This window comes from Borostomias antarcticus, assembly GCF_949987555.1.
Source record: "Borostomias antarcticus genome assembly, chromosome: 35".
Taxonomy (NCBI): domain Eukaryota; kingdom Metazoa; phylum Chordata; class Actinopteri; order Stomiiformes; family Stomiidae; genus Borostomias; species Borostomias antarcticus.
In genome coordinates, this window is record NC_140268.1 from 1,919,728 (window position 1) to 1,943,910 (window position 24,183).

At 50.9% G+C, this 24,183-nt stretch overlaps 1 protein-coding gene across 1 annotated transcript in view; it reads left to right on the forward strand.

Annotated features, from left to right (window-relative positions):
• Positions 1–12,460: 12,460 nt before the first annotated feature.
• smg1 (SMG1 nonsense mediated mRNA decay associated PI3K related kinase) overlaps positions 12,461–24,183 on the forward strand; it is a 61,142-nt gene continuing 49,419 nt past the window's right edge. The window contains exons 1-8 of the mRNA XM_084461030.1: positions 12,461–12,630; positions 16,351–16,508; positions 19,044–19,196; positions 20,257–20,387; positions 20,690–20,748; positions 21,796–22,009; positions 22,262–22,387; positions 23,792–23,868. Of these exons, the coding sequence (XP_084317156.1) occupies positions 12,563–12,630; positions 16,351–16,508; positions 19,044–19,196; positions 20,257–20,387; positions 20,690–20,748; positions 21,796–22,009; positions 22,262–22,387; positions 23,792–23,868 (986 nt within the window). The 5' untranslated portion in view covers positions 12,461–12,562. The remainder of the gene's footprint in view (positions 12,631–16,350; positions 16,509–19,043; positions 19,197–20,256; positions 20,388–20,689; positions 20,749–21,795; positions 22,010–22,261; positions 22,388–23,791; positions 23,869–24,183) is intronic.

The window sequence follows — 24,183 nt, forward strand, 5'->3', positions numbered from 1 at the left end:
GAGGTGTACTGTGGACAGATCCTGTTTTGACCTTGAGGTGTACTGTGGACAGATCCTGTTTTGACCTCGAGGTGTACTGTGGACAGATGCCCGTGCACCACAACCCCGGACCGAACCAGGTCTATTCTATTCTTGATTATCTTCTACTCTTTACTCCATTTCGACTCTACTTTCTCTGATGTCTATTTAATTGAGGTTCTATCCGCACCCCAGGCCTTCTGCTGCCAAACTGATCTCCCTAATAATGTGGCATGAACACTTTGTCAAGGGCTGCTCTTAGAAGAACAGCCACAGTGGCCCAGGCCATGGGCCATAACACTCTTTCCAGGACATCTCCCGTGGATATGACCTCTGACCTCTTCATCTATCACCCTCCGTGAGCCTGAGGAATGCCAACTCTATAGCCACATCGGTGCTCGACACCTCATATTGAACAGACACACGCACACACACACACACACACACAATCGCCCCGCCGTATGTATCTCCTGCCATCTCCCGAGCCGCCGCCTGGCCCTAAGAGCGAGGGCGTCTGGAGCCAGACGTGTTCGGGACAGAGGGCACATTCCTGTCTGGGTACCACGCCCGGAGGTCAAGGCTCGGAGAAGACGAACGGTACACGCCCCTGACCTAGAAACGCAGGGGCTGAATTGAAGAGTGATCTATGTGTGAGAACACCATGTGAAGCTGTGGCGATGCCTGCCTGCGTTGACCGACTTGAACTCGTCTGTGTTGTGGATCGTTACTGGATTTACCATACCATACCATACCATTTTATTTATAGAGCACATTTAAAAACAACAAAGTTGACCAAAGTGCTGTACAAGTCAAACAACAATAACACACAAAGAACACATAGTAAAACATACGCAGTATGTCACATGAAAAAGGACAAGTCTCTTAGGCCATGTCAGGAAAACGCCAAAGAATATAAGTGAGTTTTGAGGCGTGATTTAAACACCTGCAGAGTGGGGGCCTGTCTAACATGCAGAGGTAGCTCGTTCCAGAGCTTAGGGGTGGCCACTGCGAAAGCCCGATCCCCCCTGAGCTTCAGCCTGGATTTGGGGACAACCAGGAGAAGCTGATCAGAGGACCTGAGGGACCTTGAAGGAGCATAGGGTTCCAGCAGTTCTGAGAGGTAGACGGGTGCCAAGCCATTTAGGCACTTAAAAGTAAACAGCAAGATTTTAAAATCAATCCTTAAACGCACAGGAAGCCAGTGGAGCGAAGCCAGTGCCGGGGTAATGTGCTCTTGCTTACGTGTACCAGTTAGCAGGCGAGCGGCAGCGCTCTGGACTAACTGCAGGCGAGACCTGGGTCTCCCTTGCTCGGCTCTTGGGTGAACTCAACTGAGCAGGACCTCAAAGTGAGGAAGGCGCTCATGTGGAGAGCTCTAAACGGCATGAGCAGTGTGTGGAAATCCAACCTCCCCCCTGTGAAAACAAGATCCACTTCTTTGGCGCCACTGTGGAGGCCGTTCTCCTGTATGGCTGTGAGTGCTGGACCCTGAGCCCCTCCCTGCAGAGGTCACTGAACCCTGAGCCCCTCCCTGCAGAGGTCACTGGACCCTGAGCCCCTCACTGCAGAGGTCACTGGACCCTGAGCCCCTCCCTGCAGAGGTCACTGGACCCTGAGCCACTCCCTGCAGAGGTCACTGGACCCTGAGCCACTCCCTGCAGAGGTCACTAGACCCTGAGCCCCTCCCTGCAGAGGTCACTAGACCCTGAGCCACTCCCTGCTGAGGTCACTGGACCCTGAGCCTCTCCCTGCAGAGGTCACTGGACCCTGAGACACTCCCTGCAGAGGTCACTGGACCCTGAGCCCCTCCCTGCTGAGGTCACTGGACCCTGAGCCCCTCCCTGCTGAGGTCACTGGACCCTGAGCCCCTCCCTGCAGAGGTCACTAGACCCTGAGCCACTCCCTGCAGAGGTCACTGGACCCTGAGCCCCTCTTTGCAGAGGTCACTGGACCCTGAGCCACTCCCTGCAGAGGTCACTGGACGGATGCTACACCTGAATGCTACGTGCAACACTGGAGATAGGTCACAACGCGCACGTCAGTAATGAAGATCTGTACAGAGAGAGGCCAAGGGTGAGTGGGAAGATAGGAGCAAGGAGAATGAGGCTGGCTGGACACTGCTACAGACACCGAGAGCTTCCGGCCAGCAAGCTGCTGTTATCGGAGCCGTCTCCATGGCGTGGACGCTACTCGCAACTAGTCCTACCAAAACATTAGTGGAAATAATTCAGATGGATGCAGGAGTGGAGACCAGCGATGAGATGGCCAGGTGTGTGGAGGACAGGGGAGACCAGCGATGAGATGGCCAGGTGTGTGGAGGACAGGGGAGACCAGCGATGAGATGGCCAGGTGTGTGGAGGACCAGGGAGACCAGCGATGAGATGGCCAGGTGTGTGGAGGACCGGGGAGACCAGCGATGAGATGGCCAGGTGTGTGGAGGACCAGGGAGACCAGCGATGAGATGGCCAGGTGTGTGGAGGACCAGGGAGACCAGCGATGAGATGGCCAGGTGTGTGGAGGACCAGGGAGACCAGCGATGAGATGGCCAGGTGTGTGGAGGACCGGGGAGACCAGCGATGAGATGGCCAGGTGTGTGGAGGACCAGGGAGACCAGCGATGAGATGGCCAGGTGTGTGGAGGACCGGGGAGACCAGCGATGAGATGGCCAGGTGTGTGGAGGACATGGCTATATAGCTAAAGTGGGTAACGTGATTGACCAATAGGTGATGTGATTGACAGGACAGTCATGCCAAGTTGTTTCATAATTTTACCTGGCCTACAATGTTAAGTGAATAACGAGCTAGTAAGACCGGTCAACGGACCGTAACGTGGACTGTATTTTCATGAGGACTGTAGGGGGCAACGGAGCACTACCAAAACGCTAAACACGGATGAAAATGAAGCGATATGGCAGAATACAAGACGCATTTAAGTCAAAAACAGTCTGAAAGTCAATTTTCGTGCCTTCTTTCACTGAAAGAAAGTGCACAAATCAAGTTTTATTTGGATTTGTATGGGTATAGGAGCAATCGCCACTACTTCTGAATCTTCTGACATCCACTAATAATACATCCCATGTATGCAAGTTTTTGCACTTGTATGTCGTTAACATTACCAAAAATGGCCGCACGGAATGAATGATCTGCCCTACTCTGCCTGGGATTGGCTAATATGGTAATAATAGCCCGGGGTCATTCCGTCATCACAGAGATTTCGTACGTCTTTCGAGTTTCATTCAGGGCGGGCCCAGCTGATTCAGTGGGCGGACCTGGCCCCCAAATGCCCGCCCTTGGAGACGGGACTGGGGAGACCAGCGATGAGATGGCCAGGTGTGTGGAGGACAGGGGAGACCAGCGATGAGATGGCCAGGTGTGTGGAGGACAGGGGAGACCAGCGATGAGATGGCCAGGTGTGTGGAGGACCGGGGAGACCAGCGATGAGATGGCCAGGTGTGTGGAGGACAGGGGAGACGGAGACCAGCGATGAGATGACCAGGTGTGTGGAGGACAGGGGAGACCAGCGATGAGATGGCCAGGTGTGTGGAGGACAGGGGAGACCAGCGATGAGATGGCCAGGTGTGTGGAGGACAGGGGAGACCAGCGATGAGATGACCAGGTGTGTGGAGGACCAGGGAGACCAGCGATGAGATGGCCAGGTGTGTGGAGGACAGGGGAGACCAGCGATGAGATGGCCAGGTGTGTGGAGGACAGGGGAGACCAGCGATGATATGGCCAGGTGTGTGGAGACCAGCGATGAGATGGCCAGGTGTGTGGAGGACCAGGGAGACCAGCGATGAGATGGCCAGGTGTGTGGAGGACCAGGGAGACCAGCGATGAGATGGCCAGGTGTGTGGAGGACCAGGGAGACCAGCGATGAGATGGCCAGGTGTGTGGAGGACCAGGGAGACCAGCGATGAGATGGCCAGGTGTGTGGAGGACAGGGGAGACCAGCGATGAGATGGCCAGGTGTGTGGAGGACCGGGGAGACCAGCGATGAGATGACCAGGTGTGTGGAGGACCGGGGAGATGGAGACCAGCGATGAGATGGCCAGGTGTGTGGAGGACAGGGGAGACCAGCGATGAGATGGCCAGGTGTGTGGAGGACAGGGGAGACCAGCGATGAGATGGCCAGGTGTGTGGAGGACCGGGGAGACCAGCGATGAGATGGCCAGGTGTGTGGAGGACCAGGGAGACCAGCGATGAGATGGCCAGTTGTGTGGAGGACAGGGGAGACCAGCGATGAGATGACCAGGTGTGTGGAGGACAGGGGAGACCAGCGATGAGATGGCCAGGTGTGTGGAGGACCAGGGAGACCAGCGATGAGATGGCCAGGTGTGTGGGGGACCGGGAGACCAGCGATGAGATGGCCAGGTGTGTGGAGGACAGGGGAGACCAGCGATGAGATGGCCAGGTGTGTGGAGGACAAGGGAGACCAGCGATGAGATGGCCAGGTGTGTGGAGGACCGGGGAGACCAGCGATGAGATGGCCAGGTGTGTGGAGGAGAGAGGAGACCAGCGATGAGATGACCAGGTGTGTGGAGGACCGGGGAGACCAGCGATGAGATGGCCAGGTGTGTGGAGGACAGGGGAGACCAGCGATGAGATGGCCAGGTGTGTGGAGGACCAGGGAGACCAGCGATGAGATGGCCAGGTGTGTGGAGGACAGGGGAGACCAGCGATGAGATGGCCAGGTGTGTGGAGGACAGGGGAGACCAGCGATGAGATGGCCAGGTGTGTGGAGGACCGGGGAGACCAGCGATGAGATGGCCAGGTGTGTGGAGGAGAGAGGAGACCAGCGATGAGATGACCAGGTGTGTGGAGGACCGGGGAGACCAGCGATGAGATGGCCAGGTGTGTGGAGGACCGGGGAGACCAGCGATGAGATGGCCAGGTGTGTGGAGGACCGGGGAGACCAGCGATGAGATGGCCAGGTGTGTGGAGGACCAGGGAGACCAGCGATGAGATGGCCAGGTGTGTGGAGGACCGGGGAGACCAGCGATGAGATGGCCAGGTGTGTGGAGGACCAGGGAGACCAGCGATGAGATGGCCAGGTGTGTGGAGGACAGGGGAGACCAGCGATGAGATGGCCAGGTGTGTGGAGGACCAGGGAGACCAGCGATGAGATGGCCAGGTGTGTGGAGGACAGGGGAGACCAGCGATGAGATGGCCAGGTGTGTGGAGGACAGGGGAGACCAGCGATGAGATGGCCAGGTGTGTGGAGGACATGGCTATATAGCTAAAGTGGGTAACGTGATTGACCAATAGGTGATGTGATTGACAGGACAGTCATGCCAAGTTGTTTCATAATTTTACCTGGCCTACAATGTTAAGTGAATAACGAGCTAGTAAGACCGGTCAACGGACCGTAACGTGGACTGTATTTTCATGAGGACTGTAGGGGGCAACGGAGCACTACCAAAACGCTAAACACGGATGAAAATGAAGCGATATGGCAGAATACAAGACGCATTTAAGTCAAAAACAGTCTGAAAGTCAATTTTCGTGCCCTCTTTCACTGAAAGAAAGTGCACAAATCAAGTTTTATTTGGATTTGTATGGGTATAGGAGCAATCGCCACTACTTCTGAATCTTCTGACATCCACTAATAATACATCCCATGTATGCAAGTTTTTGCACTTGTATGTCGTTAACATTACCAAAAATGGCCGCACGGAATGAATGATCTGCCCTACTCTGCCTGGGATTGGCTAATATGGTAATAATAGCCCGGGGTCATTCCGTCATCACAGAGATTTCGTACGTCTTTCGAGTTTCATTCAGGGCGGGCCCAGCTGATTCAGTGGGCGGACCTGGCGCCCAAATGCCCGCCCTTGGAGACGGGACTGGGGAGACCAGCGATGAGATGGCCAGGTGTGTGGAGGACAGGGGAGACCAGCGATGAGATGGCCAGGTGTGTGGAGGACAGGGGAGACCAGCGATGAGATGACCAGGTGTGTGGAGGACCAGGGAGACCAGCGATGAGATGGCCAGGTGTGTGGAGGACAGGGGAGACCAGCGATGAGATGGCCAGGTGTGTGGAGGACAGGGGAGACCAGCGATGATATGGCCAGGTGTGTGGAGACCAGCGATGAGATGGCCAGGTGTGTGGAGGACCAGGGAGACCAGCGATGAGATGGCCAGGTGTGTGGAGGACCAGGGGAGACCAGCGATGAGATGGCCAGGTGTGTGGAGGACCAGGGAGACCAGCGATGAGATAGCCAGGTGTGTGGAGGACAGGGGAGACCAGCGATGAGATGGCCAGGTGTGTGGAGGACCAGGGAGACCAGCGATGAGATGGCCAGGTGTGTGGAGGACCGGGGAGACCAGCGATGAGATGGCCAGGTGTGTGGAGGACCAGGGAGACCAGCGATGAGATGGCCAGGTGTGTGGAGGACCAGGGAGACCAGCGATGAGATGGCCAGGTGTGTGGAGGACAGGGGAGACCAGCGATGAGATGGCCAGGTGTGTGGAGGACAGGGGGAGACCAGCGATGAGATGGCCAGGTGTGTGGAGGACCAGGGAGACCAGCGATGAGATGGCCAGGTGTGTGGAGGACCAGGGAGACCAGCGATGAGATGGCCAGGTGTGTGGAGGACCAGGGAGACCAGCGATGAGATGGCCAGGTGTGTGGAGGACCAGGGAGACCAGCGATGAGATGGCCAGGTGTGTGGAGGACAGGGGAGACCAGCGATGAGATGGCCAGGTGTGTGGAGGACAGGGGGAGACCAGCGATGAGATGGCCAGGTGTGTGGAGGACCAGGGAGACCAGCGATGAGATGGCCAGGTGTGTGGAGGACCAGGGAGACCAGCGATGAGATGGCCAGGTGTGTGGAGGACAGGGGAGACCAGCGATGAGATGGCCAGGTGTGTGGAGGACCGGGGAGACCAGCGATGAGATGGCCAGGTGTGTGGAGGACCAGGATGACTGGAGACCAAGATGGGAGGCCTGTCTGTGGACCACCTGATGAAATCTCCCTTGATCAATGTATTTATCTTTCTCATATTCTTTTTATTACTAAGTCATGACCGAAAGAACGAGATCACGGATACAAATGAGTTTTCTCCGGAGGGTGGCTGGGGTCTCCCTGAGGGATCGGGTGAGAAGTTCAGTCATCCGGGAGAGACTCGGAGTAGAGCCGCTGCTCCTTTGCGTCGAAAGGAGCCAGTTGAGGTTGTTCGGGCATCTAGTGAGGATGCCTCCTGGGCGCCTCCCTAGGGAGGTGTTCCAGGCGTGTCCGGCTGGGAGGAGGCCGCGGGGTAGACCCAGGACTAGGTGGCGGGACTACATCTCCGCACTGGCCTGTAAGAGGCTAAAGATTCCCCAGGCAGAGCTGGTTGATGCTGCTAGGGAAAGGGATGTCTGGGGCCCCCTGCTGGAGCTGCTGCCTCCGCGACCCGACCCCGGATAAGCGGATGAAGATGGATGGATATTCTTTTTATTCTTCTCTGCTCCCTCCCTCATTTCCCCTGATCTTCCTTCACATGTTCACCAATAATAAGGACCGACCCTGGGAGAATTCCAGTGAGCTTTGGGGGTGAAGGCAGGGATTCTCTAGTGGGGTCCCCGGAGGGTAGGGGGTCTTTCCTAAGAAATATTTTTTTCTCAAGGTTGACAAGTAGTGCATAACCACCAACATGGTTTTCATCCGAAACAGAGGGTCCATATAGCCTTTTTGTTTAGGGCCCCCCAAAACCCTTGGGCCGGCCCTGGTCTCGACCTTCTGAGAGCTGTTTGACGCCGCACTTCTGTCGCCCTAAACGACTGTCGTCAAACAACTGCAAACAAGCCGCTAATGAGTGTAGGGCACGGCCCCAAGCCCGCCTGATTAATGACCCGTCCACACAGTCATTAGGACCACATGGGGCCCAAGCCTCGCACCTCGTCCTGCATAGCAACAGAGAGCGGGGAGCCGGGCGCTGGTGCTAGACTACGCCGTCTCACTAATTGACGCTCGTTGACAAACGAAGGTCCGTTTGTAATGGAGTTGTACTGGAATTAGCAGTTAATGGTCCTGCTCCGAGGTTTCCGCTGCTCTCTCACTGTTATTGGCCAGGACCGGTCATGGCCCAGTCAGCTGAGGACAAAGCAGTTGGAAGGCTTGTCTAATCTCTGGGAGATAAAGCTATTAGCTGTTCATACTAAAATAATGAGCAGCAAAGTGGGGATGCATGTGATTAGTTGACCATGTTAGAAAAAACAAATTATATTAGGCTATGCAAATCTATGGCTCATTATTTGGCATGGAATATGCCTCATTGACTCACTGGACAACACCAAACTAAACCTGGATAAAAATAGTATTTTGAATAATTTCAATTCCCACTGAGCAAAGACACGTCTAGAAGATGTCTTTTAGACGTCTTTTTTGTCTTTTTCGGACGTCCAAAGACATCCAATTAGGAGCCAGAATGAAAGTTTCTTTTAGACGTTCAGATTTTGAACCTGTTCTGCACGTCCACAGACGTCTTAGAGGGGTCCAAGCCAGACGTGTGAATATTGAGGGGTCCAGCAGACGTACAAATGGAGTTCTGGACCGACGGACGTTATTAAGACATGATCTAAACGTTTCCCTGACGTTGCGTGTTTGCTGGGTTATTAAATTTCACAGTGTCAAAGTTTTTATGCAATACTCATATGGCAACTGGTTGCGAACCAAAATGCATGAGCATTTACAATATACTCAATATACACAATAAACAGGTGTATACCTCAACCTACACACACAACAACAATGCACACTGAACATTATATAATTTTAAAAGTTTTCATTTAAAATCCTAGTGAAGAAGGGGATGGGTGACATCCTGTATCTCAGTTCGTGTTTTGGGGTTCTGTGGGTGTGCAAGGTTATAATAGTTTTGCTTTTTTCATTAGTTTTTATTTTTATATCGTTTTAACTTTTTGTTTTCAATTTCAGTTTAGTTTTGATTATTTTTCAAGCAGGTTTGCTAGTTTAGTTTAGTTTTTATTTTTTGAAAATGCTTAGTTTTAGTTTAGTTTTTATTAGTTTCAGTATTAGTTTTAGTTTTTTTTTTCTGCGCTAGCCTCGTGAGACCATCCTGATCTCGTGAGCTCACGTTGTTTAATTCTGTGTGAAACAAACCATCTGGCGCACGTCAGGTTACTCCTGCGCAGGACACAGCTAAAGAAAAATGGAGGATAGATTTCATATCCACCCAAAATACTAGGCTTATGTATGAAATGAAAAAGACTAAAACTAAGGACATTTTCTCAATAATTTTTGTTTATTTTAGTTAGTTTTGTAAACACACAATACAGTTTTAGTTAGTTATCGTTTTTTTGTATGGCCTAGTTTTTATTTTTATTTCAGTTTACTAAAATGTTTTTTCACACCTAGTTTTCGTTTTTTAGTTAGTTTTCGTTAACTATAATAACCTTGGTGTGCACCATGTCTGGTGTGCCGGCCGGACCCCTGGGCTCTAGTGGGGGGGGGGCAGTTCCTGAAGGGGCAGTTCAGGGGCCTCAGTGCAAAGTCCCTACACAGCGTAGTTCTTCTCTTATGGAGGGTGTGGAGAGCGTCCTGGTGGTATGATATGCCCTGCCTATTAGGATTCGGTAGGCACGCTTTGGGACGATTTCATCTGTTGGGACATGGCTTCTGTCCTGTTCTGCCTCACTGGGCGGACATACTTCAGTGTGGGGCGGACATACTTCAGTGTGGGGCAGGCATACTTCAGTGTGGGGTGGACATACTTCAGTGTGGGGTGGACATACTTCAGTGTGGGGTGGACATACTTCAGTGTGGGGCAGGCATACTTCAGTGTGGGGCAGGCATACTTCAGTGTGGGGTGGACATACTTCAGTGTGGGGTGGACATACTTCAGTGTGGGGTGGACATACTTCAGTGTGGGGTGGACATACTTCAGTGTGGGGCAGGCATACTTCAGTGTGGGGTGGACATACTTCAGTGTGGGGTGGACATACTTCAGTGTGGGGCGGGCATACTTCAGTGTGGGGCGGACATACTTCAGTGTGGGGTGGACATACTTCAGTGTGGGATGGACATACTTCAGTGTGGGATGGACATACTTCAGTGAGGGGCGGACATACTTCAGTGTGGGGTGGACATACTTCAGTGTGGGGTGGACATACTTCAGTGTGGGGCGGGCATACTTCAGTGTGGGGCAGGCATACTTCAGTGTGGGGTGGACATACTTCAGTGTGGGGTGGACATACTTCAGTGTGGGGCGGACATACTTCAGTGTGGGGTGGACATACTTCAGTGTGGGGCGGACATACTCAGAATAGATTGTTGCCATGTCCATGTTGGCAACACCAGACCTCCTTAGCCTCCTTGGGGGCAGTTTGGATTTGGCTTTCTTGACATTTGTGCATGCTTGTTTTTTCTGGCACAATGAAACAAGTGGGCTGTTCCAAAAAAAAAATGACTGTCATTTTTTCTGTTTCACAAAATGACAAAATGACTGACATTCCAGGCAGACTCAAGCAAGCGCTTCAGTATTTTAAAGTATTTTCACCCAGGTCTTGCCAAACCATAGTTACATTCAGCACGGCCAGCAGAAACAACCCTGAAATGGTGTTGCCTGTTCTCTGTCCTCATCGCTCCGCTCAGGCCACGCCCCTCACTATCACACAGGCAGCTTGACTTCACCACTGTTTATTGTGCTACACTGTTCCCTAGCAACATAATGTGTACGTGGGGGTAAAGTGGAGGCCAAGGAGAGACAGAGCAAGAAAGTCTGAGAGACAGACAGACAGAGACAGAGAGAGAGAGAGAGAGAGAGAGAGAGCAAGAAAGTCTGAGAGACAGACAGACAGAGACAGAGAGAGAGAGAGAGAGAGAGCAAAGGTTTCAGTTGCAAAGTGTCAGCTCTGTGCCATCACTAAAGACCAAAGAGAAAATAAAATATCCTATTGTAGAGTTAAAGTGGACTTAAAGCCGAGTCTTTGCTCCATGCTGCCATCTTGTGATAAAGTTAGTTAGCACAATGTCTGGGTGTGGCATGATGTGCTATTGAAAATGATAACAAACCTAGACCATTGACATTTACAATTACAGCTGAGTTATAAACCTACTCCCAAGAGAGCCACCTCGGATGTGTTTACCAACATGCAGAAGCTTATTTATTTCATCGGAGAGATGTACTGTATGTTTTGGGAATTATTCAGTGGTTATTGTTTGGGCCATGTGAATTTCACCATAGGTCTAGTTACAGTATGCAAACACATTTTTCAGTTTATGAGAGGAGAAATGCCTTCTTCTGTCTGAAGTTGAAGCAGATGTCATCATTGGCTTCGATGGACAGCCAATACGGCTCATAGAGAAAGATGAACTGATTTGTGTGGCATTGACTCGGACGGCTGCACGATTCAGAGCAAGTAGGCGTGGCAAATTTAAACCCTGCATGAGACACACTTACACTGCTCCAGTAAACTATTAAGATATCCACTTACAGTCAGATGCTTATTGCAAGACATGTATCTATAATATATCCTGCGCATGCATGCAATGGCTCTCTACCAGCTCCCTCTCCTCTCCTCTCCTCTCCTCTCCTCTCCTCTCCTCTCCTCTCCTCTCCTCTCCTCTCCTCTCCTCTCCTCTCCTCTCCTCTCCTCTCCTCTCCTCTCCTCTCCTCTCCTCTCCTCTCCTCTCCTCTCCTCTCCTCTCCTCTCCTCTCCTCTCCCCATCCTCTCCTCTCCCACTCGGGATGCTGTCGCTTGGCAACCGCCCATCCTGGGCGATGCGCAAAAAAAACAACTCGCTCACGAATCCAACAACGGAACAAAATAGGGAATTCAAAGGCAAAAAAATCGAGGCAGCATGACGGTCGACAGCAGTATTCGCCCACCACATTAACCCTTCATTGAGGGTCAGTTTTGTATTTGAACAAACCTGTTGCTCATGCCTTTAACCCAGTGGTTCTTAACCTGGGTTCGATCGAACCCCAGGGGTTCGGTGAGTCAGTCTGAGGGGTTCGGCGGAGGTCAAGACACACACCCGACTCATATGATTCGTGATGACACGCCCCGCTTGGCCATCATTGGCAACAGCAGAAGTCACACTGATTTGCAGTAAATATTCATTATTATGTTTTTGTTTTTGTGTGAAAATCATGTTTTGATGGTTTTGTTCTTTGAACACAGTGATGTTGATGCACGGTTCATTTTGTGCACCAGTAAAATATATACCTATGTTTTGAATTTGAAAAAATCATATTTTATTTTCCCGATTAAGAAGGGTTCGGTGAATGCGCATATGAAACTGGTGGGGTTCAGTACCTCCAACAAGGTGAAGAACCACTGCTTTAACCCTTGCTACATGCAGTGCTCTCTGTCGCCCGACAGGTGGCGCTGCTATAAAGATCGACGACATCAACCGCGCTTTCAACACTAGAACCGAAGAAGAAGAAGAAGAAAAAAAAGCAGGCCGACACAAACACAACCAGAAACAAGCTAGACGACCCATTCATGGACGTAATCCAAACACACACGGAAGAATAAAAGATAGTACACGGATTATACTCCCCGTTAAGAGCGGGGTCATGCTGTTCTCGCAAAGGTAATGAGCCGTAAAGCCACCGGGTCTCGGCTTAGCAGACTGCAGCGAACCTGGAGTGAGTGGCAGCCCAGGTTGGTATCGCGCCGTCGGAGAGACCAAGAAAATAGACACCAAAGCTCGGCTTCTTTATTTAGCTAGTGACTCTCACACCACACGTGGATGCTATGAGATATCTCAGCTCGTCACCAAATAGAAATGTTGTTATTCCAAATCAACACAGTGATTAATATGAACTTCCAAAGCTACTCTAGGTAGCACGAGCAGTGCTCCACCACTGATTTCCTCGTGCTCGAGACTCCTGATAGCTTAGCTTAGCTCGTGCTAACAGCTCGTGCTAGCAAGATAACGGTCGGTTAGGGTGCGTTCGTTTATAACTGATAGTTATGGTGCGTTCGTTTATAACTGATAGTTAGGGTGCGTTCGTTTATAACATAGTTATGGTGCGTTCGTTTATAACTGATAGTTATGGTGCGTTCGTTTATAACTGATAGTTACGGTGCGTTCGTTTATAACTGATAGTTACGGTGCGTTCGTTTGTAACTGATAGTTATGGTGCGTTCGTTTGTAACTGATAGTTATGGTGCGTTCGTTTATAACTGATAGTTATGGTGCGTTCGTTTATAACTGATAGTTATGGTGCGTTCGTTTATAACTGATAGTTATGGTGCGTTCGTTTATAACTGATAGTTATGGTGCGTTCGTTTATAACTGATAGTTACGGTGCGTTCGTTTATAACTGATAGTTACGGTGCGTTCGTTTATAACTGATAGTTACGGTGCGTTCGTTTATAACTGATAGTTACGGTGCGTTCGTTTATAACTGATAGTTACGGTGCGTTCGTTTATAACTGATAGTTACGGTGCGTTCGTTTATAACTGATAGTTACGGTGCGTTCGTTTATAACTGATAGTTACGGTGCGTTCGTTTATAACTGATAGTTACGGTGCGTTCGTTTATAACTGATAGTTACGGTGCGTTCGTTTATAACTGATAGTTACGGTGCGTTCGTTTATAACTGATAGTTACGGTGCGTTCGTTTATAACTGATAGTTATGGTGCGTTCGTTTATAACTGATAGTTATGGTGCGTTCCTTTATAACTGATAGTTATGGTGCGTTCGTTTATAACTGATAGTTACGGTGCGTTAGTTTATATCTATATATCAAATGCAAATTTGATATATAGAATATAAGGTGGCAAATTGCGACTTGCTAGGAATGATTAAATAAAACACCGCATGAACTCGCACTTCCTCGTCGCAAATTCGGATATGTTTCTCAGCCCCCAGTTGCTCGAATGCACTAGATATAACTAGATAACTGTGATATAATGGTATATAGATATAACTAGGTAACTGTGATATAATGGTATATAGATATAACTAGGTAACTGTGATATAATGGTATATAGATATAACTAGGTAACTGTGATATAATGGTATATAGATATAACTAGGTAACTGTGATATAATGGTATATAGATATAACTAGGTAACTGTGATATAATGGTATATAGATATAACTAGGTAACTGATATATAATGGTATATAGATATAACTAGGTAACTGTGATATAATGGTATATAGATATAACTAGGTAACTGATATATAATGGTATATAGATATAACTAGGTAACTGTGATATAATGGTATATAGATATAACTAGGTAACTGTGATATAATGATATATAGATATAACTAGGTAACTGTGATATAATGGTATATAGATATAACTAGGTAACTGTGATATAATGGTATATAGATATAACTAGGTAACTGTGATATAATGGTATATAGATATAACTAGGTAACTGATATATAATGGTATATAGATATAACTAGGTAACTGATATATAATGGTATATAGATATAACTAGGTAACTGTGATATAATGGTATATAGATATAACTAGGTAACTGATATATAATGGTATATAGATATAACTAGGTAACTGTGATATAATGGTATATAGATATAACTAGGTAACTGTGATATAATGATATATAGATATAACTAGGTAACTGTGATATAATGGTATATAGATATAACTAGGTAACTGTGGTATAATGGTATATAGATATAACTAGGTAACTGTGATATAATGGTATATAGATATAACTAGGTAACTGTGATATAATGGTATATAGATATAACTAGGTAACTGATATAATGGTATATAGATATAACTAGGTAACTGATATAATGGTATATAGATATAACTAGGTAACTGTGATATAATGGTATATAGATATAACTAGGTAACTGTGATATAATGATATATAGATATAACTAGGTAACTGTGATATAATGGTATATAGATATAACTAGGTAACTGTGATATAATGGTATATAGATATAACTAGGTAACTGATATAATGGTATATAGATATAACTAGGTAACTGTGATATAATGGTATATAGATATAACTAGGTAACTGTGATATAATGGTATATAGATATAACTAGGTAACTGTGATATAATGGTATATAGATATAACTAGGTAACTGTGATATAATGGTATATAGATATAACTAGGTAACTGATATAATGGTATATAGATATAACTAGGTAACTGTGATATAATGGTATATAGATATAACTAGGTAACTGTGATATAATGGTATATAGCTGAATGCACACAGGTCGGAGGTGGGTATTTTGCCACTTGCGACTTGCCACCTCTGACCACAAACGAACGCACCCTAACTAGCTACTCTCCTGCTCTCTAGCGAGCTATCCTCTCATATTCAGTATTAATCTAACCTGTTATTCGTGGTGGAGGAATCATGTCGTTGTCTGTCCTGCTCACCCTCTGATAGCCACCTAGCTAGCGAAGTTTAATCATATTTGATAGTGAGTGATAGCAATGTTTGTTGTTAGCTTGTTGGTTAGCAATAGCTAGCTAACAGTCATGTGAATGTGAATGGCGCGGGGTTAGCGAGCTAACGTTAGCTACAGTTAGCTACAGTTAGCTAGCACTAACGGTTTTGTGTGAAGTGGATTCACACCTTTGTCCCTGTGCTGGGAAGTCGCTTTTATGTGAGTTGAATGCGGAGAGAATGGGACGTTATTACCCGGCTAAGAAAACCAATCCAGGTTGTGATTATCTAGCTAGCTAACTAGGTTGGGAAACGTACGCTAGCCAATGTTTAGCCGTTTCTGCCTCGATATTGTGGGCATGTTGATACCTGTCTAGCTATGCTAGTGCTAGTATGCTAGTGCTAGTATGCTAGTGCTAGTATGCTAGTGCTAGCTAGCTAACGTAGCTGGTTAGCCTGCTAGCACGTTACTAGCACGACACCTCCCTTGTTTGGTGGCGCAAGTGTCAAGCCGGTGATTTGGTCACTAAGCAATTTCCTCGGATACATAATTATTAATGTGTTAATTCTCGACTTGACTAGCAAGAAGACACTTGCTATCGTTACCTGCTGGCCAGAAAAACTGTCAGCTTCAAGACCCTCCTTGCTAAGAAAGGGATTTTGGATTTGGAAGAGCTCAAAACATGATATTGTAATTCTAAATCTGCCCAGTTTCTTGTACTAATCATCCATACCAATCCCAACAACACATGGCCTGCCTGATTACACATGACTTGCTGGACACATGGGTGTCAGATTGTGAACTGATAATGCAAATGACAAATTTTAGGGCTATGAATCGCATCTAAATTAAACTCAAGTCAGCTCAGTCAGCATTTTGGTTATACGTGTGATGGCTGTGCCCGTCAGCCCTGGTGGATCTCATTGATGGATGTGTGTGTGTGTGTGTGTGTGTCCGTCCATCCACTCCAGAGGGGACAGTGTGTCTGCTAGCCAGGACGGTGTGAAGTGCAGCGCCTCCAGAGACCTTGGACCAGCAGCTGTATATGACGCGGTGCCCTCGGACCAGCCTGGCTCCCCACTGCTGCACAGCGATGCCTACGCGTCCGTGGACACACTCGACGAAGGGGGTGGGTGTTCCACGCTCTTCTAGTTTCTGCTCTTGTCACCGAGTGAAACAGTCCTAGTGAGTCCTGTGTAGGTAGCAAGATATTGGTAAAACTCCCTCTCCCAGTATAAATATCTTCCCCCCGCGCCAGTGAAGAGCTAGCTTTTCATCAGCGTAGCTGGTTAAAAGAGTCTGTCCCGCGGAAGACCCGGGTTCGAATCCCACCCCGGGCATGCCGAAATGTATGGGTTACATTGGTGCCATGACCCGGATGCCCTCTGGATGTGGAGTGAGAGTTAAACTGAGTCCTGTGTAGGTAGCGAGTTGTCGGTTGAACTCCCCCAGTATCAATACCGCCCGGCCAGCGTCGCTGGTCAGAACAGGGTCTGTCCCGTGGGCACGCCCAAACACGGGTCCCACTATTAACACGCCCTAACCCTAACCCTGGGCACGCCCAAACACGGGTCCCACTATTAACACGCCCTAACCCTAACCCTGGGCACGCCCAAACACGGGTCACACTATTAACACGCCCTAACCCTAACCCTGGGCACGCCCAAACACGGGTCCCACTATTAACACGCCCTAACCCTAACCCTGGGCACGCCCAAACACGGGTCACACTATTAACACGCCCTAACCCTGGGCACGCCCAAACACGGGTCACACTATTAACACGCCCTAACCCTGGGCACGCCCAAACACGGGTCACACTATTAACACGCCCTAACCCTGGGCACGCCCAAACATGGGTCACACTATTAACACGCCCTAACCCTAACCCTGGGCACGCCCAAACACGGGTCACACTATTAACACGCCCTAACCCTGGGCACGCCCAAACATGGGTCACACTATTAACACGCCCTAACCCTGGGCACGCCCAAACATGGGTCACACTATTAACACGCCCTAACCCTAACCCTGGGCACGCCCAAACACGGGTCACGCTATTAACACGCCAGCCCAAACTCAAGAGAGGGAGCCTCTTTTCACCCATACAATCCATAGAGTATATTTTCCTCTCAGAAGTCGATGACGTGTAGCGTTGCCGTGTTGTGAGTGGTTCATGTGTAGCGTTGCCGTGTTGAGAGTGGTTCATGTGTAGCGTTGCCGTGTTGAGAGTGGTTCATGTGTAGCGTTGCCGTGTTGTGAGTGGTTCATGTGTAGCGTTGCCGTGTTGTGAGTGGTTCATGTGTAGCGTTGCCGTGTTGTGAGTGGTTCATGTGTAGCGTTGCCGTGTTGTGAGTGGTTCATGTGTAGCGTTGCCGTGTTGTGAGTGGTTCATGTGTAGCGTTGCCGTGTTGTGAGTGGTTCATGTGTAGCGTTGCCGTGTTGTGAGTGGTTCATGTGTAGCGTTGCCGTGTTGTGAGTGGTTCATGTGCCCTTTGACCCCCCTCTCGCTGAGAGTTGGGTTTCTGAGGAAGGGAAAGAGAAAACTACAACTTCCAGCATGCTGTCAGGAAAACACCAGGTCTGCCCACAAGTACCTCATTTGAAACTCGAGAGCTTTCCACCCACAGCAGATGGGGATCCTCCTGCATCTGGTCTAATTCTGTGTTTAGTACTTATTGCCAATGTTAATAGTAGTCATTGTCATACTTTACTGAAGGTGGTTGAGTTTCTTGGTTATGGTATCATTTGAAACGTCCATGCTGCTCTGTGTCCATGCCGCTCTGTGTCCATGCAGCTCTGTGTCCATGCGGCTCTGTGTCCATGCGGCTCTGTGTCCATGCGGCTCTGTGTCCATGCGGCTCTGTGTCCATGCGGCTCTGTGTCCATGCCGCTCTGTGTCCATGCCGCTCTGTGTCCATGCGGCTCTGTGTCCATGCCGCTCTGTGTCCATGCCGCTCTGTGTCCATGCCGCTCTGTGTCCATGCCGCTCTGTGTCCATGCCGCTCTGTGTCCATGCCGCTCTGTGTCCATGCCGCTCTGTGTCCATGCCGCTCTGTGTCCACGCCGCTCTGTGTCCACGCCGCTCTGTGTCCATGCCGCTCTGTCCATGCCGCTCTGTGTACTTTCATTCAAAAAGTGAAACTGTAATATATTCTACATTTATTACACATGAAGTGAAATATTTCAAGTCTTATGTTTTAATCTTGATTATGGTTTACAGCTCACAAAAATCCAGTATCAAAATATTACAATATTACGTAAGACCAATCAAAAAAAGGATTTATAATACAGAAATGTTGACCTTCTGAAAAGTGTGCTCATTTATCCACTCTACTTGCTCAGGGCTCCCTCTGCAGGAACGACTGCGTCAGTGCAGCGGGTCTGTGGCTCTGCTGAGGGCTTATGGACGCCCAGTTTCCTTTGATAGCGGCATTTAGCTCATCTGCATCGTTGGGTCTGGTGTCTCTCATCTTACAAGCAACCTGTCGTTATGGTGGAAATATCTATTTGAATAATCCTGATAGAATGTAGTCATTTTCTGTTGGTCTTGTAATCATGAGTTTTAAATATCTTCATGGATATTGGCGGAAGGTGTGTGGTGCTGTATGTGTGGTATAGTGGAATGGTCCTTTAACGGCTCCTCTTCCTCCATCACCAACAGGTGGATATGAAGCCGACGGAGGTCTCTGTGATAATACATTTGGTTGGAAGTCGCTGGGGCAAGAGTTGAGGATCAACGATGTGACCGCAGATTTGACCCCTTTTCAGCATGGAAACCGTGCTCTAGCTTCTAAGGACATGAGGAAAACACAGGGTAAGTTGACGCTTAGTTTCCTACAGTAGGGTTAGGGTTAGGGTTAGCAGGGTTAGGGTTAGGGTTAGTAGGGTTAGGGTTAGGGTTAGCAGTACTAGGGTTAGGGTTAGGCTAGGGTTAGTAGGGTTAGGGTTAGAGTTAGCAGTACTAGGGTTAGGGTTAGGGTTAGCAGTACTAGGGTTAGGGTAGGGTTAGCAGTACTAGGGTTAGGGTTAGGGTTAGCAGTACTAGGGTTAGGGTTAGCAGTACTAACCTGTAACCCACTGTTACAGTAGCTCACCATATCACTCCTGAGCCCAGGCTCATGTCTTTAGTTTTCACTATCAAGCTTAGTAATGTTGGGATCCATCTTTCGCCCATTTCTGCACATCGGGCTAAAGTTGATGTCTCTGCTGCTGTTAATGCTTTATCATTCAAATATCTTAAATACCGCTCCTCGGTCACATGCATACCCAGTCTTTAGTGGCTACCTTCAAAGTGTTGGCTGTCATGGAAAAGGTAAATGTGTGTGTGTGTGTGTGTGTGTGTGTGGCTGGATGATAAACTCGTTCAAGTTTCATGTCAACACTCGAGCTTGCAAACTAAGACAAAAAAATCAGCTTCCTATACAGAAACCGTTCCAGCTTCCCTATGTTCTGTAGGAAGAGAATTGTCCAAGCTTGTCTTCTCGTCAGTATTGGACTACTGTGACACAATTTATAGACATGCCTCTGTGACAACATTGAAACCCCTCGACACTGTTTACCATTCCGCTCTGAGATTTATTACAGGCGATAGTTATGACACTCATCATTGAATTCTTTATGATAATGTTGGCTGGCCATCTCTGTCTTCAAAGCGTAACTATCATTGGTTTATGATCATTTATAAAAGCATTGCTGGCAAACGTCCACTGTACCCGTCATCTCTGCTGGTTCGGAGTGTCGGCACTCATCAGACCGGATCGAACGATCGTCTTGTTTTTAAGATCCCTCGTTCTCATTCTTGTACAGAACTTGGACGGGCTGCACTCAGTTACGATGCTCCGTGTGTGTGTGTGTGTGTGTGTGTGTGTGTGTAGGGATGGCTCACTCTGAAGAGTCTCGTCTGGGTAACCTCCTGCGCCGGGCGGCCCGTGAGGATGACCGCGAGCGCAGGCTGGCCACCCTCAAACAGCTGAGGGACTTCATCGCCCACTCGGACAACAAAGTGGTCAGTTCCTCCCCTCCCTCCGTCACTCGCTCAATCTTTGAATTGAGGCAATTCACATTTCCCTATTTCTACTTCTCTACTCGCTGTTATATAATATCTGCTGACACGATTGAATCTGACCCAGCGTCCTCCTCTTGTGGAGTTGGGGCTTTTATCTGTGGTTTTGTGTCTTAAAGGAGCAGTAAACACACACACACACACACGCACACACACTCACCATCCTCAGAAGCTGCAGCTGCCTCTGCATGCGTCCTGTTGGATTGCGCACCCTGACGTAGTTCCGTCCCTCTCTCCCCTCGCAGGCCCTGGTGAAACAGCTGGACACCATCTTGAGCACCCTCAATGACATATTGAACGAAAGGTAAGTGGAAGCTCCTGATACCTCAGACAGACGAGGGCCTGCGCTCTCCTCCCTGCCATGGGGAACCGTCCTGCTCTCCTCCCTGCCATGGGGAACCGTCCTGCTCTCCTCCCTGCCTTGGGGAACCGTCCTGTTCTTCTCCCTGCCTTGGGGAACCGTCCTGTTCTCCTCCCTGCCATGGGGAACCGTCCTGTTCTCCTCCCTGCCATGGGGAACCGTCCTGTTCTCCTCCCTGCCATGGGGAACCGTCCTGTTCTTCTCCCTGCCATGGGGAACCGTCCTGCTCTCCTCCCTGCCATGGGGAACCGTCCTGCTCTCCTCCCTGCCATGGGGAACCGTCCTGCTCTCCTCCCTGCCATGGGGAACCGTCCTGCTCTCCTCCCTGCCATGGGGAACCGTCCTGCTCTCCTCCCTGCCATGGGGAACCGTCCTGTTCTTCTCCCTGCCTTGGGGAACCGTCCTGTTCTTCTCCCTGCCTTGGGGAACCGTCCTGCTCTCCTCCCTGCCATGGGGAACCGTCCTGCTCTCCTCCCTGCCTTGGGGAACCGTCCTGCTCTCCTCCCTGCCATGGGGAACCGTCCTGCTCTCCTCCCTGCCTTGGGGAACCGTCCTGCTCTCCCCACCCAGCCGCCTGGGATTAGATACCAGATCACCAGGAAGGAAGGAGACATGTTCAGAGTGTTCAAAACGGTCTTCATCTCCCCTCCTCTCCCTCCCCATCCTCCCCTCCTCTCCCTCCCCTTCCTCTCCCTCCCCCTCCATCTCCCCTCCTCTCCCCCCCCGTCCTCCCCTTCATCTCCCCTCCTCTCCCTCCCCATCCTCCCCTTCATCTCCCCTCCTCCCTCCCCGTCCTCCCCCTTCATCTCCCCTCCTCCCTCCCCGTCCTCACACCTCCATGTCTTACTCTCCCCTTGTTTCCTCTTCCTTTCTCTTTCCCTCATGCTCTTTGGCCCTCCCTTTCCTCCTCTCCCTCCCTTCCCTCCTCCCTCCTCTCCCTCCCTCCCTTCCCTCCTCCCTCCTCTCCCTCCCTCCTCTCCTGGCGTGTAGCAGCAAGCTGCTGTGGGAGCTTCGTCAGGAGGCGTCATGGTGCCTGGGCCTGCTGTGCGCCTCGCTGAGCTACGAGGCCGAGCGCATCTTCAAGTGGCTCTTCCTCAAGTTCAGCACCTGCGGCCGCGACGAGGTCAAGCTGCTCTACCTGCTGGCGGCGCACCGCGGCCTGGAGGCGGCCGGCGAGAGGAAGGCCTTCTCCCCCGTCATGCAGGTAACCCTAACCCTAACCCCGTCCGTCCCCAGGGGCCAGGCCTCTGAACCGGTCCGGAGGGGTTTAACGGGTGCGTGTCGTTAGTTAGATGAAGATGGACTGATGGGGCAACACTTTGCTAGTAGAGCCAGTCTGCGTCGGTACCTGTGGCGGCCGCTCTGTGCCAGCGCGTGGTTGCTCTGTCAGCTAGCCACGGACCGCGTCGCTCTCGTTTGTAACCGGGCCCACCTGCGGCGGCCATTTTGTGTCCAGCTAGTGATGAGCAGCCTGCAGTCGATCCTGGAGAACCTGGACACGCCGGAGCTGCTGTGTCAGAGCGTCAGGTGCATCCTGCAGGTGGCCCGCGGCTACCCACACGTCTTCAGCACCAACTTCAGAGTGAGCGGGACGCACACACACACACACACACATGCACACGCTCAGACAGACACACACACATGCACGCACACATGCACACGCTCAGACAGACACACACACACATGCTTCAGCATCACGGGGGGTCCTGGAGATGAGGCGCGCGTTGTTCCCTTCCATCCCTCCTCCTCCTCCTCTCTTCCTCTCCTCATCCACACCTGTGCTCTTGTCTTCCTGACACCTCCCTCCCTCCTCCCGTCCCGCCCTCCTGTCCCTCCCTCACTCCCTCCCTCCCTCCTCCTGTCCTCCCTCCTGTCCCTCCCTCACTCCCTCCCTCCCTCCTCCTGTCCTCCCTCCTGTCCCTCCCTCACTCCCTCCCTCCCTCCTCCTGTCCCTCCCTCCTGTCCCTCCCTCCCTCCTTCCCTCCCTCCTCCTGTCCTCCCTCCTGTCCCTCCCTCACTCCCTCCCTCCCTCCTCCTGTCCCTCCCTCCTGTCCCTCCCTCACTCCCTCCCTCCCTCACTCCCTCCCTCCCTCCCTCCTTCCCTCCCTCCTCCTGTCCCTCCCTCCTGTCCCTCCCTCCCTCCTCCTGTCCCTCCCTCCTGTCCCTCTCTCCCTCCCTCCCTCCTCCTGTCCCTCCCTCACTCCCTCCCTCCCTCCTCCTGTCCTCCCTCATGTCCCTCCCTCACTCCCTCCTGTCCCTCCCTCACTCCCTCCCTCCCTCCTCCTGTCCCTCCCTCACTCCCTCCCTCCCTCCTCCTGTCCTCCCTCATGTCCCTCCCTCCCTCCCTCCTGTCCCTCCCTCACTCCCTCCCTCCCTCCTCCTGTCCCTCCCTCACTCCCTCCCTCCCTCCTCCTGTCCTCCCTCATGTCCCTCCCTCCCTCCCTCCTCCTATCCCTCCCTCCCTCCCTCCTCCTGTCCCTCCCTCCCTCCCTCCTCCTGTCCCTCCCTCCCTCCTCCTATCCCTCCCTCCCTCCTCCTGTCCCTCCCTCCCTCCCTCCCTCCTCCTATCCCTCCCTCCCTCCTCCCTCCCTCCCTCCCTCCCTCCTCCTGTCCCTCACTCCCTCCCTCCCTCCTCCTATCCCTCCCTCCCTCCTCCTGTCCCCCCTCCCTCCTCCTGTCCCTCACTCCCTCCCTCCCTCCTCCTATCCCTCCCTCCCTCCTCCCTCCCTCCCTCCCTCCTCCTATCCCTCCCTCCCTCCCTCCTCCCTCCCTCCCTCCCTCCTCCTGTCCCTCCCTCCCTCCCTCCCTCCTCCTATCCCTCCCTCCCTCCTCCCTCCCTCCCTCCCTCCTCCTGTCCCTCACTCCCTCCCTCCCTCCTCCTATCCCTCCCTCCCTCCTCCTGTCCCCCCTCCCTCCTCCTGTCTCTCGCTCCGCCGGCCCGTCAGACCAGCGTGTCCCCGCTGACCTGTCCTCTGTCCTGTTTCAGGACACCGTGGACATCCTGGTGGGCTGGCACATCGACCACACCCAGAAGCCGGCGCTCACGCAGCAGGTCTCCGGTGGGTAGAGGGTCAGCGGAGGGTCAGCAGCCTCCCTGGAGCTGTGTCTGCTGTGGATGATGTAGCATGTCCGTAGAATGTTCTCTCTCCTATGATGCTTTTAGCCTCTCTCACTCTGAAATGTAATTTAATGTTATTTATTGCTCTATAAATGTTCTTAGCCGGTAGACAAACATACTCCAGGAGCTTGCTCGATCGCCTTGTTGAGAGGGGTCAGGGAAGAATGTTTACAGCTCACTTATCTCCCGGGTGATTACTGTTTTTTTGCTTCCCTCTGGAATATGTAGAGAGTGGGTCGTATGCCCACCTCCCTTGTTCT